General features: G+C 39.0%; 1 protein-coding gene across 2 annotated transcripts; it reads left to right on the top strand.

Annotated features, from left to right (window-relative positions):
• The first annotated feature begins 1,887 nt into the window (after positions 1-1,887).
• Positions 1,888-11,551, top strand: chpfa (chondroitin polymerizing factor a). Of its 2 annotated transcripts, none has more exons than XM_042426898.1 (4): positions 1,888-2,382; positions 3,985-4,549; positions 6,392-6,574; positions 6,726-11,551. In XM_042426898.1, exons 1-4 carry the CDS (start codon positions 2,093-2,095, stop codon positions 7,986-7,988), a joined length of 2,301 nt encoding a protein of 766 aa, XP_042282832.1. In that variant the 5' UTR covers positions 1,888-2,092; the 3' UTR covers positions 7,989-11,551. The 2 variants fall into 2 exon arrangements, with proteins under 2 accessions (XP_042282832.1, XP_042282833.1); XM_042426899.1 differs by having other exon boundaries at positions 2,162-2,382; positions 4,269-4,549.
• The last annotated feature ends 3,483 nt before the right edge of the window (positions 11,552-15,034 follow it).

Raw genomic sequence — 15,034 nt, 5'->3', positions numbered from 1 at the left:
AATCGATTAGTTGTTTGGTCCATAAAATGATGGAAAACTGTGAAAAATGTCGATTGCTGTTTCCCAAAGCCCAAGGTGATGTCTTCATATGTCTTATTTTGTCCACAACCCAAAGATATACAGTTTAATGTCATAGAAGAATAAAGAAATCAGAAAATATTCACATTTGAGAAGCTGGAAACAGTGAATTTGGACTTTCTTTCTTGAAAAATGACTCAAAATGATTAATCGATTATCAAAATAGTTGCCGATTTATTTTCTGTCAATTGACTAATCGTTTCAGCTCTAGTTCATACAGTCCGCTGAAATGGAATGCAGATCTGAAAACATTAAATAACAGTATGAAAATGCATAATATATGTGATTTATGTGAAATGTACTGAAACAGCTTGCACAGTTATCCACCATGCTGTTCCCACAGTTCAGTGAAAGCCAGAAGCTCATTTAGAACAGATCTTGTACAGACTTCATTGTTCTCTGTTTTAACAGCTGCTTCATTAATCTCCTCTTGGGTTCTGGGCTTTGAAGTGGACTCTGTCACCTCTGTGCAGTTCAATCACACAGGTTGGCTGAGTGCTTTTAAATTAAATGGCTGGCGATTAATGTAATAGTTGGCAACTAACAGATTAATCAACTAATCCTTGCTGCTCTACCCACATCAGTAATATCAATCCAATAATATAACATGTAATAATATAACAGGGGTTATTCTGTACTCATGCATATGAGTGCATTTATTTTTGATGATTAAGTGCATTTTTGTGGTAATATTGTACTTTTTGAAAGCCTGTCTGGAGTATTTTTAAATTTCAATATTGCTCCTTTAATTTGGTAAAAGATCTGAATATTTATTCCGCCTCTGCTGAAAACATTACTACTTCAGCACATATGACAACAAATATAAACATTACCTGATGCAGACCATAGACTGTGTATAAAGATGTTACAGAGGGACAGAGGGGACCAGTGGTGGAATAAGTACTCAGATCCTTTACTTAAGTAAAAATACCAATACAGCAATGTGAAAATACTCCATTACAAGTAAAAGTCCTGCATGAAAAGTCCAATCTAAGTAAAAGTACAAGTATTGGCAGCAGAATGTACTTAAAGTATTAAAGTAAAAGTACTGTTTTTGTCCCTCTGACTGATATATTATTAATACTGAAGCATCAGTGTGTAAGCAGCATGTTACTGTTGTATCTGCTGATGGTGGAGCTAGTTTGAACTACTTTATATACATTTAGCTAGTTTAGTCCAGTGGTTCCCCCTAAAGGGTCACAAGATAAATCTGAGGTCATAAGATGATTAATGGGAGAGGAAATAAGAAAAAACAGTTCTGATACACAAATCTTTTTTCAGCTTTAGGACTTTTTCTCTAATCTTTGCTTTTTGGTGAAATATTGGATCATTTGAACATTTATTGAAATTAAACCATGTGAGAAGTTTAAAGGGGAAAATCACTATTTGGTGGAGCTGTTAACAACTCACAGACGTCTGAAATATGACCCTGACTACACACTGTTTTTTGTAAGACATCAAAAGCCAAAAAGTTTGGAAACCACTGATTTCATCTTAACAATGTGTTGTATTTTAAAAGTTTGTTATATTATCCATTGTGTCAAATCTTCATCTGAAAAGTAACTAAAGCTGTCAAATAAATGTAGTGGAGTAGAAAGTACAATATTTCCCTCTGAAATGTAGTAATGTGTAATACTCAAGTAAAGTACAAGTACTTAAAAATTGTTCTTAAATACAGTACTTGAGTAAATTAGGACTTTGGTTGTGCTCCAGTTCACTCAGCGGGTCTTGTTGTGTATCCCTCCGCCCCGCGCAGCCTGCGTGCAGAGAGCCACAGTCTAGAACTAGTCCCGCCTCTGACGTCTGACGCGTCTGGCCGGGGAGGAGCCAGGTAGCGGCTATACTGACACGTAACAAGACTGCGTGAATTTTTAAGGAAGAAGCTACATCTTTCCCTCAAGTTGGATGTGGATACGTCTGCTTCTCCCTCAGACTTGATGCACAGTTGACCCGCCGCGGACCGGAGGCCTTCGAAGCGACCCGGTACTCTCACAGACAGGAGCCGACGCGCAAGATGAGATTTTCGGCGTTTATTTCTGTGCTGCGGTCGGTCGGCCCGGTGATAATCGGCATTTCTTTAGGGTTCACGTTGAGTTTATTGAGTGTAAACTGGACGGAGGAAGCGTGTGAACTAGACGGTAAGAAAGTTGAGGATGTGACTTCGGGTCAGGATGGACAGCTTAAAGGAGCCCGAAAGCCCAACTCCATCTCCACTGTCAACGACGTGGAGTCCGAAGAGGATTTTGAACCAAAAATACTCCCATATAAACAAGTCCAGCAGAGTGCCCCTAAGAAAGTTTTCAGGTAAGCTTTTAGTGCCCATTCACAGATGAATGCATCCTTTATGGCTGTCAATAAATGGCTTATATTTGTTGTGATGCCACATTAGTGCACAGAGTGCTACAGTGCAGCAGGCCGCTATAAGTTAGCTCATCCCTTGTAAATAATGACCTAAATCAATTGTTAGTCCTCATAATGCATTATGTACAGGTGTCACTAGTTGCCATGTGGGTATGATATTTTAAACTCTCAGCATAACGAACAAAACGCCATAAATATAACTCCAAAGTTGTGTTTCCTCATTGTTGTTTTAGAGGCTTTATCAAATTGCTGCAGAAAGGTTGATAAATTGTAAAGTTTACAGCCCCACTTCCTCTGCTGCTTGCCAACTAACATTAACTGCGGTGGAGCTGTGATGTTTAGAGATGCACCGATACTTGTACCGATACCGATATCAGATATCAGTCTGATACTGACTCAAATAGCTGGATCCGGTATCAGTGACAATAGGCCGATCTGTTATCAGATACCATTATTTTAATAATAAACAATTCAGTAAATGTGTATCTATGTATTTATTTGTTGCATTTTGTTTAACAAAGCTAGGAAAGCAATGTTTAAGTCAAGCTTGATGTTGCCTTACTCATAAAAGAATGACCCCAGTCTCTTCCACACAGCGAGGCTTACAGCTTATTAATAAAACAGTAGTATCGGATCAGTACTCGGTGTTGGCCGAGACCCAAAGCCCAGGTATCGGTATTAGCATCGGGACTGAAAAAGTCACATCAGTGCATCCCTATGTTTTGTCCTCCATGCTGAAGGAGGCAAACATTTCCAAGATTTCTTGGATTGTGACCTTGTAGAAATATTAGCCTTCACGCCTAAAGTGGTTGCACTTCTGGGAAAGTCTTAGTTTTTTCTGAGGAAGAGTTACACTGAGGTCAAACATTCAAGCATCCAGGTTTCATAGGAAACCTGTCCCATGCAGTGGTTTGCGCAATAAGAAGCACAACTGATGCCAAGTATAGCACAATTGGAATTAAAAATCGGGACATGGTAGCAGTGATGAATCACATTGCAAGTTCTTGCATGTTTACTTTTCCAGAGAACTTGTGGTTTTTCTCGGAAGTCTTTGTGTATGTTTTTTATAAGTAAATACTTTTTTATCTATGAAATCAGGTGGACCGAACCAAAGATTTGATCTCAGTATTGGACTGGATTCAAAATTTCTGTATAAAGTCTGGCCTCTATAAACAATTTTAGTCATTATAATTCCAATTAGGTCTGCAACTAACAATTATTTTCATCACTGACTAATCTGCTGATTATTTCATCCACTTACTGAGTAATTGTTTAGTCCATTAAAATGTCAGAAAATGGTTAAAATTTTTTGGCAATTGATTAAATTCATATTCATAGACTAATCATCTCAGCTCAAATTCCAAGTGATTTCATGGTCAATAAATAAACTGAACACAAAATTAATATAAACAAAATAACTTATTTTGGTGGGACAACAACATGGAGAATTGTTCAGCATTTTTTGGCCGTTTATCTTCTAGTTTTTTGATGTAATTTTGTATTCAAAGGAGCATATATTCAGCAGCTGTTTAATGTCTTTTTCAGGGCTAAATACATAAGCACAGAATTGGGTATGCGAGAGCGTCTGTTCGTCGGGGTCCTGACATCCAAAAACAGCATTAATACCCTGGGCGTAGCTGTCAATCGCACCATTAGCCATCACCTGGACACAGTGGTCTTCTTCACCGGCATGCGCAACCGCAAAGTCCCTCACGGCATGTTTGTAGTCTCTCATGGAGACGAGAGACTGATATGGAACATGTTTCAGACCATCAAATACATTTTCGACCATTATATCAATGAATATGACTGGTTTTACTTTGTCCAAGATGACGCCTACACAGAAGCTGACAGGATCAAAGAACTTGTGGATCATCTGAGTATGGATCGAGAGCTCTACATGGGCAGTCCTGAGGAGTTCATAGGTGGGGAGATGGAAGGGAAATACTGCTACGGAGGCTTCGGGTATCTCCTGTCACGGACTTTGCTCCTGCGACTTCAGCCGTTCCTGGAAAACTGTAGGAATGACATCCTGAGCGCCAGGCCCGATGAGTGGCTTGGAAGATGCATCATTGATTACACCACCACAAACTGCGTCAGTGAATATGAGGTAGGTTGAGAGTATCTTTGAAGGGGCACATGATCACATCACTCAACTAGATCTTCAATTTATGATTATTTTCATTATCAATTAATCTGTTGATTATTTTTTCGATCAATCAATTAGTTGTTTGGTCTATAAAATGCCAGAAATGTCAACCTTAAATGTCTTGTTTTGCCCCAATTTTGTACCAGTATTGCACAACCCAAATATATTCAGTTTTCAGATCAAAGAGGAATAAAGAAACCAGAAAATATTCACATTTAAGAAGCTGGAACTGGAAAATAAATTAATCAATTTATTAAGAGGTTTTAGGTCCTTTTTTAAACTTGCAGTTTACTTATTCAACACCATACCAGCATATCACACCTTTTAATAATACATTTATTACACACATTTCTGAATGTGTGTTTCTTAATGTTTGTTGTTAAGGGGAACAGAATGAGGCCGTTATAGTTAAAATGAACGAGGCACCACAAAGAAAAAATGTTGGAAGACTGTCATTCAGAACAGGTGTGTGACAGGTTACAGCAGGGGTTCTCATTCTGGGCAGGAAAACAAAAATGTCACGGCAGAAATCATGCTTTGCCTCTGGGACAGCACTTAAAACTGACAGACGGCTATATAAAACTGTAATTACCATGCTAGCAATGAGGTGGTATTTATATTACAGAGTAGATTGCTAATACCCTTCAGTCTTTTCTTTTACTGCTCCAGGAACAATGTGGAATAGGTAAACGGGCAAGCAGAGCACAGCTGACTTCTGCCTTGCTTAGGTTCAATGGTGTGAAAATCCCCTGTGGGTCAACATGCTATGCTCCTGTAAACGTCATTAGTATTTAAGGTCAAACAAGCTCTATCCCTGATCTGTCCCAGTGCCCTTTCAGGCGACGGCCTCATTGTTGCATTCAAGACAGTTCACATTAAAATACATTTCCTGAAGGTAATGAACCTAAATGTGCCTTTACTTTACACAATATCCACTTTTTGTAGTTGACTTATTCCGTAGATGTTGTCTTCTGCTTTCATTTTCTCCTCCTTGGTCATGACCACAGCAGGAAACCATCTTGTTTGTTACACAGTTGAGAGTGAGTTGCATGGCTAACTAAAGTACCCTGAGCCAGACGAGCTCCAGCAGAGCCCCCTAGATAAGGGAGAGAAGCGGGGGGAAAGTTGAAAGGCCTGGTATGAAGAAAACAGCTTGAACTCAGAGCCACACATCAGTTTTTCCTGTGAGAGAAAAGAGAGAAGAGAAAGAGAGAGAAAATTGACAACAATTAGCCGCAGAAAATGCTTCTATAAGTTCACCACTAAATGCTGTGAGCTGTTAGCAAACATTTAGCCTTACAGCTCAGTTAAGCAGTGTCTCCATTGTTTGTTCTTTTAATAGCTTGATCAGATTGGATTCACTTTTTTTAATCACTCAAGCTCCTTAGGTGGTTACTTTGTTTTCAGCTTAAGTAACTGTGTCTTTAAATGGGATTCTGGTGCCAGTGTCGATCATTTGTATTATAGGTTTCAGCTTTAAGTTCTTGACTCACGGCTTTTGTCGCCTTTTTAATCTGAAAACTAAGATAAAGTATCTCTGAAAACCTTGGGTTCCCATAACAGATTCTGTTCCTGAAAGTGACCAAAACTTTAACCAAAATGAATCTCTGAATTCACTTTACTATGCATTTATGGTTGAAACCACCCTGTTTGCAGTGGAAATGAGCCCAAGATAGCGTGTTAAGTGTAGCGTTTGAATGGAAGTAGCGCAGCATAACAACTAAGCTTGATAGAACATTAGTCATGTTTCTGTCATGCTGGATTTAAGACTCCTCATGACAAGACCCCTCTGTTTTTTCACAGGGGCTTCACTACCACCACTATGAGTTGGGAAAAAACTCAGATCCAAGTAAAGAACAGAATGAGCAGTTCAAGAAAGCCCTGACTGTCCATCCAGTGTCTGACCCTGAGCAGATGTACCGGCTGCACAGATACTTCACTGAGATTGAACTCCAGAAGACTTACGATGAGATTGCTAAGCTGCAGGTAAGCTGATTGTCTAGTGTCACAAATCACCCTTGGTTCAGCCAAAAATAAAAACCTGGCTTCCTTCTGCTTACTTCTGTTTTCTGCTACTAGTACTGTCAGTGTGGGTTTACAGTTATTTAGATCTCAACACTTCTTGTGTTTTTCACAGGCAGAAATAAAGAATGTGAGTGTGGTTGCTTTTGAGGGCAACCGAAGCGCCCAGTGGCCAGTGGGGATCAATCCGCCCTTTGAGCCAAAATCTCGGTTTGAAGTTCTGAAGTGGGAGTACTTTACTGAGAAGGAGATTTATTCATGCATCGATGGCTCTCCTAAGTGTGAGCTGCACGGCATTGACAGCATGGATGTGGCTGATGTGATTGACATAGCCATGGGAGAGCTGAACAAGAAGTACAAGCCTGTGTTACATCTGAAGAAGCAGCAGCTGATTAACGGCTACAGGCGCTTTGACCCCATCAGGGGCATGGAGTACACCTTGGACTTACAGCTGGAGGTGGTTAACCAGAAAGGTCACAGCCGTTCCATCACCAAGCGGGTTCACCTGGTGCGACCTTTGAGCCGGATAGAGATCATTCCAATGCCCTATGTCACTGAAGCTACACGGGTTCACATCATAATACCTCTTACCCTGCAGGAACGGAGCTATGTTGACCATTTCCTCGAAGTCTTTGCCTCAAATGCCTTTGAGACGAATGAAAATTCCATCCTAACATTATTGTTTATTTATGACCCAGTGGAGGCACAGCAAGTTAACCAGAATGACATATTTGCCAGCGTGAAGACTCAGATAAATGCTTATGAACGCAAATACCCTACTGTGAAAATCCCATGGATAAGTGTTAAGACCGAAACACCATCCCAGATCAAATTCATGGACATTATCTCAAAGAAGCACCCGGTTGACACGCTGTTCTTCCTGGCAAACGTCAACACAAATGTCAACTCAGAATTTTTGAACCGCTGCCGTATGAACTCCATTAACAACTGGCAGGTGTTCTTTCCCATCCATTTCCAGGACTACAACCCCGATGTGGCTTATCACAACCAGCAGCGTCCAGCCACAATTGATCTGGTCAAGGATGCCGGCCTTTTTGACCGCAGGTCATTTGAAGAAGCTTGTTTTTACAACTCTGACTACATGGCAGCACGCACACGAATGGCGGCGGATGTCCAAGAGAATGAGGAGATTCTAGAGACCCTCGACATCTACGACATGTTCGTAAAGTATTCTGGCCTGCATGTATTCAGGGCAGTAGAGCCGGCATTGCATCAGCAGTACCGCTACCAAGCCTGCAATCCACGGCTTAGTGAAGACATCTATCATAGATGCGTTCAGAGCAACTTAGAAGGTCTCGGTTCTCGCTCCCAGCTCGCCATGCTGCTGTTTGAGCAAGAACAAGGTAACAGCACTTGAAAACACCAGTGAAACGTCTATGCCTGCATGAGTTCAAATGGATGTTAAAAGCTGTGTATTTCTCTAAATAGCCTCTTGATGCAAGCTAGAATTTGGGATTCGACTAAACATAAACATGAGCAACACTTGCATTAACTTTACCCTAAACACAGTCCGTGTTTGGGTTTTAGTTTCACACAGCTAGACATCTTCCAGTGTGCATTGAAGGTTATTTGGTGCGTGTATAACATTTTAGCTAGTTTGGAAAAATGAATGCAGTACATTCCTAATGAAACCTTGTTATGAAATGTTTACAATACTTATCCATTCAGATGAGTTACTAGAACCAAATGTTTTTGAAACCTGCATTGAGCAATTCTTGAGCACTAGGTTCCAGCAGCAGCATCAGAGCCTTGACGTACTGTTGGATTATCCAGTTCCTATGATTAAGGTGTCCACCACTGTCCAGCAGTCATAGGATAACATAAGTAACCCATTGGTGGTATCTTTTTCTCCACCTGTCTAGTGTTATTCCAATATTCACTAGGATTTTTATCCTGGTTTTGTGCACCAACTCCTTTCCATTATTTTGCACTAGGTGGGTAGCATACAATAGACACGAGATAATGTGCAGGGTATGGCTGCCTTTGGATATGTTTGATGAGGTCAAAACAATGATTTGAAAGTGGCAGAAAGCTGCAGTGGCGTCAGAAGTACTAAGCAGTCATTTGATTCAATGTTAACATCAAAGCTATCATTTGAATGGAGCTATGATGTATAACCCTAATGATACATGGCAGCACAGTCTGTGTGCCCCTTCACATAAGAGCATTGAAACACTGAGCTTTTGATATTTACTGATTTGAGTATTTACAAAAGCATATCGTACATGTGCCTTGTCACTGACTTTTCATATGCTGGCTGTGTTGAAATGATCTTTTATGTATAACAGTTTCGCAATCCACCCCTTCAGGTGATGCACAGCTGCTGTTTTTAGTCAGAATTTTGGTATTGTTGCAACATGATTACCCAATATGAATGAGTGGGAGATGTTATCTCTCACTGTGGATAAAGCCTATTACATTGGTGGGAGAATTTAATGTGTTGTTTTTATGGGTGACTTGGAAATGTTATGATCCTGTTCCCAGGTTTTATACGTGCCTCAAAGTAGGGAATGGCGTTTGTAGAAAATACGCATCATTGGTCTTTAGAGGTCATAGATGAAGGCTAGTGTACGTATACCAGTGTACAGTAAGCCAGTGTGTATCTGAGTTAAATTCTTCTCTTTTTAACCTTTTCTTGATGTTGCAAGGACATGTATCTGCAAGAGACCAAGGAGAATTATGACTAATCTGGGAAAGAAATCACTTTAGTAAATGTTTGAAGTGATTGCCCAGGTGTTTCATTTTTTTTTCAAGAGTCCTTCATGAAGTAAGTGGTACTTTGAAACAGTATTGAAATTATTGAACAAATAAATGTATGAAACATTTTTGGTAACGGTTTATTTTACAGGTCTCTTGATTTTATACTAATTCCCTGGTAAATTGCAGGTATTAAACGATTGTTTTTATAACATTTTACAGAGAGGGTGATGTGATTTGGTAGAAATTTTAATTAAAAACTTTGGTTTAGTTGATAAGTACCCAGGCATTAATGTTTGGGTTCATACGTATTTGTCAGTTTCCAAAAATTCTAAATGAAACTCTTGACAAACTGACAGAATATATTTGTTTGTTTACTTGTTTTCAGTGTGTAGTTTTGTGTGTCAAACAAAATATTTGCATATTAGATTTTTTCAACAATTTCCTAAAAGTAGCAGCTGTGTAACAGTTCATTCTTAGAATATTTCTTTGAAAGAATTATGTGGTGATATACAGGAATTGTGCTTGTTATAGAGCCTTTAAGAAACAACCTAATATGCTAATATGTAGTTTGACACATAAAACTGCACATTGAAAACTTACCAGCTAAACCAACTTGACAGTTTTTTTTAAAGTTTTTTTTATAATTTGTAAAATTGCACCACCCTCTCTGTAAAATGTCCTAGAAATTAACCATTAAATTCCTGCAACTTACCTCCCAGGAAATTAGTATAAAATTAAAGGACCTGGAAAATAAAGCATTTCCACATTTATCCACGTCACCAATTATAGCAAGTTGTATATAGTACTTTAAAAGCTGATGTTAAACTGTTCCAAAGTATTTTGGAATGTCTTGTTAAAGATTTTGTAAGTTATTGAATGAGGCCATTGTTCTCCATTTCCTGAGCTCAGTTTTAGAAATGGTTCCTTTCTCCCAGACGCAGTGCAATCCAATGGGAGGTCGTTTCTACATAATTGAGCGGTGGTGGAGGTAGCGGTACTGGACACAAGAAAGTTATGAGTGCAGGTTACTTAAAAAGTGCAATATTACAGATAACACAACTGGATAACTTCCCGATAGAGGAGAGAATTTTTAATCTCAATGGCAGTTGCTGCAAGTACAGCAGTGTGTGCATCACAATACTGTCCATTACGATGCATAAATTAAGACTCACGCTTTCTGTTTGTTAAGTAAATACACTGTATTTTTTTGACAAAACCTTTAATGTATTTTGCTGACACTAGACACTTTGCATAATCAAATTTACTGTAAAATACATAAAATGAAGGCAAGTCCTTTTTATTTAAATTTAATTGGAGTCAAAGTATATGTTGGGAACACTACATCAACAATGGTGATCCTGAATTGTGTTTGCTGTATTTTCTACCATGTCAACACAGACCATAGAGGTCAGTTGTTGCTGACTTCTTGCATTCATTTTATGACGCATCTCTTTCTTGACGAGAGCAGTCTTTCACCATGACAAATACTCCGGCTGACGTCATATGAATGTTCTCCTCGATTCTTTGAAGAGTATGACACTAATAATGTGCGCAGTTGTAAACAGAATCTTCCAAAAAAAAAAAACCACTGTGAAAAACGGAGGGCCAAGAGTACAATATGAAGTTATTGTGGTGATCTGTAATGTCTTTGCCTCCTGTAGATTTGAGAAGCTTAAAATTAAGGGAGCGTGGCAGACTAATCACCCCGTGCTGTTAACACAGCCCTCGTCACTGAGTGGATTCTCTAAGTATTTTGTCCATAACTTATTTATCTGTCACTTCTCTATGAATTATGCAGATTCTGAAAACTTCCGCACTAACAGAGGTTTTTCATGACATTCTCTGTATATGTATAAATATTTTATAGACACTCTATTTTTAAACCTTTTTTAGCTTTATTTACACAGCAATTTATATTTTATTATTTCTGGTGACAAAATTATATATATTCTGTATCTAGCTTTGTATTTTGTGTCATGTCATCTGACCATGAAGACAATTTAAAATGTGTGCATTTCACTTTTCAATCAAGTAATTCATTTCAAAAACTACTTTCAGAAGGCTCACATTGTTTGGTTTACATTATTTTTCTGCATATGGGTACTAGTATAACCAAAGCAATACATTTTAATTAATGCTCATCACATTTAATTGTGTGCTGTAATTCCCAATGAACTGTGAATTATTGTAATTTTTTAATAAAGAGTATTTGAATATTTACTTTTTTGTTGTCTTTATGTTTTTTTAGGATAAGAATAAAGGGTGATTTTTGTAAAATCCAGTTTGTCCTTTAGGTGTCAGCAGAAGAGCACATTTACTGTCTGCAGCACAGGTCCTAGACCAGTGTGGACTGCCGGTTGCTGAGGTGAGCGGCGTTACTGAACAACATTTAAAAATCAGATTTCTCTTACAAACTGGTATCTTATTCATTTTCCCTGCATGTGCTCTGTAACACTGCAGTTAATATTCTTGTCCATGTCAGACCTGAGGTATTCCTGATGTCTGGGGTTGGGTAACAACAGAGAAAATGTTTCAACCTTAATTACAGCTTTAGTTATTTCAAGGGTCCATATGCACTACCCTGAGGCATGCTGTAAAACCACATAACTACAGAGCAGCTGGGAGTTAATTGTAAGTCATTATTTTGTACTTTGTTTTACGTATGATCCCAGGACTTTCTCCTCCCATACAGGGACAGTTGTTTCATGTCTTCTTGAAACTGGTGCTAGAGTTATCTGTCTATTTTTACGACCATTTGGGTTCACCTGGAGGGTGTTTTGAGAAGAAGAGTTACACATTTGACTTGATAATAAGAGGAAATGTCAAGAAATAAATAATTATTTTGCCACTTATCCTAACTAGAACATAATGCTTCTTTAAATACCCTTTGTGAGTTGTCTTCCTAAAACTAACCTTTGAAAGGCCTTCACTTTTCTTGTAATCTTGTCATTTTTTTTCTACAACAGTGCCTCAGTCAGGAGTGGAAAGCTTTAACGTGTGTGGGGAAAAATTGAAATACATTTTTGACAGTGTTGTTAAGAAAACAGACAACATGAGGCTACAAAGTGAACTGAGCTCTGGATGTAGGAGGCACTGGTTTAACCAATCTAAACTTTAATAGTCATCATATTTACCATATTTAACATTTATAAAATGTGTTCTGACAGAGGAAATAATCACAAGATCACACTTCTGTACAAAATGTAAGCGTTCCTTGTTACTGCAGTGATGTTCCATTTCCATTTCTGTCAGCAATGGGATGAAATTTCTTCTGAGTTCCTGACAGCTGCTTGCATCACCCTGCACTGATATTTTTCTCTTCTCACTTTACCTCCCAGACCTCAGCTAAAGAAATACGCAGCGGAAAAAATGGAGAAAACAGCAAACATTCAAAACTTAAAGGGAAACTTTGGTATTTTTCAACCTGGACCATATTTTCCTGTCGTTTTGTGTCTAAGTGACTAATGGGGACAACAATTTTTGAAATTGGTCCAGTATTGAGCGAGAACGCTGCAGCCAGCAGCCTCAAAACAGGCTGCGATGTAATCCTTTGGGGCAATAGCGCCCCATAGTGAAGGTCTACTAAAAGTGCTTGTTTTTGCCACTGACAGGCTCAGATTGTTATTATAAGTGGGACATTATGGAAAGGACCATACAGAAAAATATTTTTCTTTCATTACTTTTCACTTGGTCCGGTCTGTTTGTTATTGTGACTAACCAAGTCTCGCTCTGAAATCTCGTGAGAGTTGAGTTGTTGCCGGAAGGTCTAAGCTACACTCTGTACTCCAACACAACAAACTCCGCCCGTCACTCTTTCCAACTCTCACTCACGTTTCCACCCTCCTGCAACAACTCAACTGTCACAGGATTTCAGAGTGACACTTCTCTATGAGCGAGACTTGGTTAGACACAATAACAAAAAGACTGGATCAAGTGAAGAAAAAAGTTGTATTTCTCTGTATGGTCCTTTCCATAATATTGTCAGAGACTTATGATAACAGTCTGAGCCTGTCAGTGGCAAAAATAAGCACTTCTAGTGCAAGTACATTGACGGGGTGCTATTGCCCCAAAGGATTACATTGAAGCCCGTGTTCGTGGCTACCAGCTGAAGTGCTCTCGCTCAATACAGGACCAATTTCAAAAATTGTCCCCATTAGTCACGTAAGCACAAAATGATGGGAAAATAGGGTCCAGGTTGGAATTTCCCGAAGTTTCCCTTTAACATCAGTGGCTGGTTGGATTCCATTGATTTATATGGATAATCTAATAAGCACACACAGACTTGAATGCCATGGAGTTATAAAAAGATTGGCCCAAATAGCTGTACAAGACAGGAGCTCAGAGTAGAGGCTCGAGGAATCCCAGGAATGCAGGCTACATGTTGTGAAGCAGGGAGGTTGTCCCATCAGCTACAGTACAAACCTGCCGCCCACTGCTCAGTCCTGTGGCACCTCACACAGACTGCACGCACTCAAAAAATCAGCTCTTTGATAAGCTTATCTGTGTTTAAAGATGCTTTTGGATACAGAATCAACCAGGTTGTTTGTCACAGTGCGGCTAAGACGCAGCATCTAGAGGATGGAAAAACCCTTTCTCCAGGCTCTGACTACCATTCAAAGTAAACTCTACAGTGCAAATGCAGCCCTGTATTCATCTCAACACACCAGCCCCTGTGTGACATGTCTGAGGATAGCTACAATTATTGATGACAGAGGAGAAGATTGTTATGCATAGCCTGTACAGGATGCCATCAGAGACTGTGATTGGGAACCTTTTGAAAATGTCAAAGTGACACATGATTATGAATATTAAACAGCCATGTATAGCCCATGATTACTTGACAGGAGGAGGGGATTTGACAGATGGAGGACTGCGGAATCTCATTGTGGGCTAAAGTGATGTGTGGCGATGTCACGGCGACAGAATGCACTCATCAAATTAACAGAAAAAAAATTATGCTGTCATTTGTAAACATGATATCCTGTAATGTGAAGCATTTCATAAATTTCCCAAATATTGAGAATTAAACACAGCGGATTGTCAAAGACATGTCGAAACATGGACTAAATTGTGCAGAATTTAGTCCAACAAGTTTTGTTCACACCCTGCACCAAAACAGGATGTGATCTCACAGTTTTGAAGCATACATGCCCGAACTACTGCATGATAGCAAATTAGCTGCTAAGGTGCTATGAGATAAACACGACCAACCAAGATATAAATAATAGGATTAGTGAGCCTGAGGAGTCCACAATGCGAAACTTGTTCGCTCACAGATTTGTAATCATCTACATCTAAACTAATAAATGAAGATGATCTGGATTTCCCTGGTTGAAACTTCTACGACTGTTTTTCCACATTATTTCTGCTCCTGCTCAGCACCCTGGGAGATGAATGAGCTTACAGCTGTGCACAGAATTATTATCTTTTCATTTATAAAAACATTTGTTTTTTGATTGAGCACATATAGTTCTGTTTTAAAACTGAAAATGAGTCGGGCTTAGCAGTGCACTATGCTGCACTTTGTAGTCCTCTAGCATAGTAAAACATATAAATGGGTGATGCAACAACATAAAAATCACAGTTTGTGACGCACTGATAAAGCAATTTGTCTTTTTTGCAGTTCATTAAACAAGATCAAGAAATCAAACATTGCACATTTCCGAGAACACATTACTTCTTTCTCTTGGTATTGTCAAGGTG

Source organism: Thunnus maccoyii, chromosome 11 (assembly GCF_910596095.1).
Source record: "Thunnus maccoyii chromosome 11, fThuMac1.1, whole genome shotgun sequence".
Lineage (NCBI taxonomy): Eukaryota > Metazoa > Chordata > Actinopteri > Scombriformes > Scombridae > Thunnus > Thunnus maccoyii.
The sequence above is the reverse complement of the archived record's forward strand: the minus strand, read 5'-3'. Positions and strand labels throughout refer to the sequence as shown.

Coding starts and splice junctions, on each gene's coding strand:
- chpfa (XM_042426898.1), top strand. CDS start 2,093: ATGAGATTTTCGGCGTTTATTTCTGTGCTGCGGTCGGTCGGCCCGGTG. Junction 2,383..3,984: donor GCCCCTAAGAAAGTTTTCAG/GTAAGCTTTTAG, acceptor TGTCTTTTTCAG/GGCTAAATACATAAGCACAG. Junction 4,550..6,391: donor ACTGCGTCAGTGAATATGAG/GTAGGTTGAGAG, acceptor GTTTTTTCACAG/GGGCTTCACTACCACCACTA.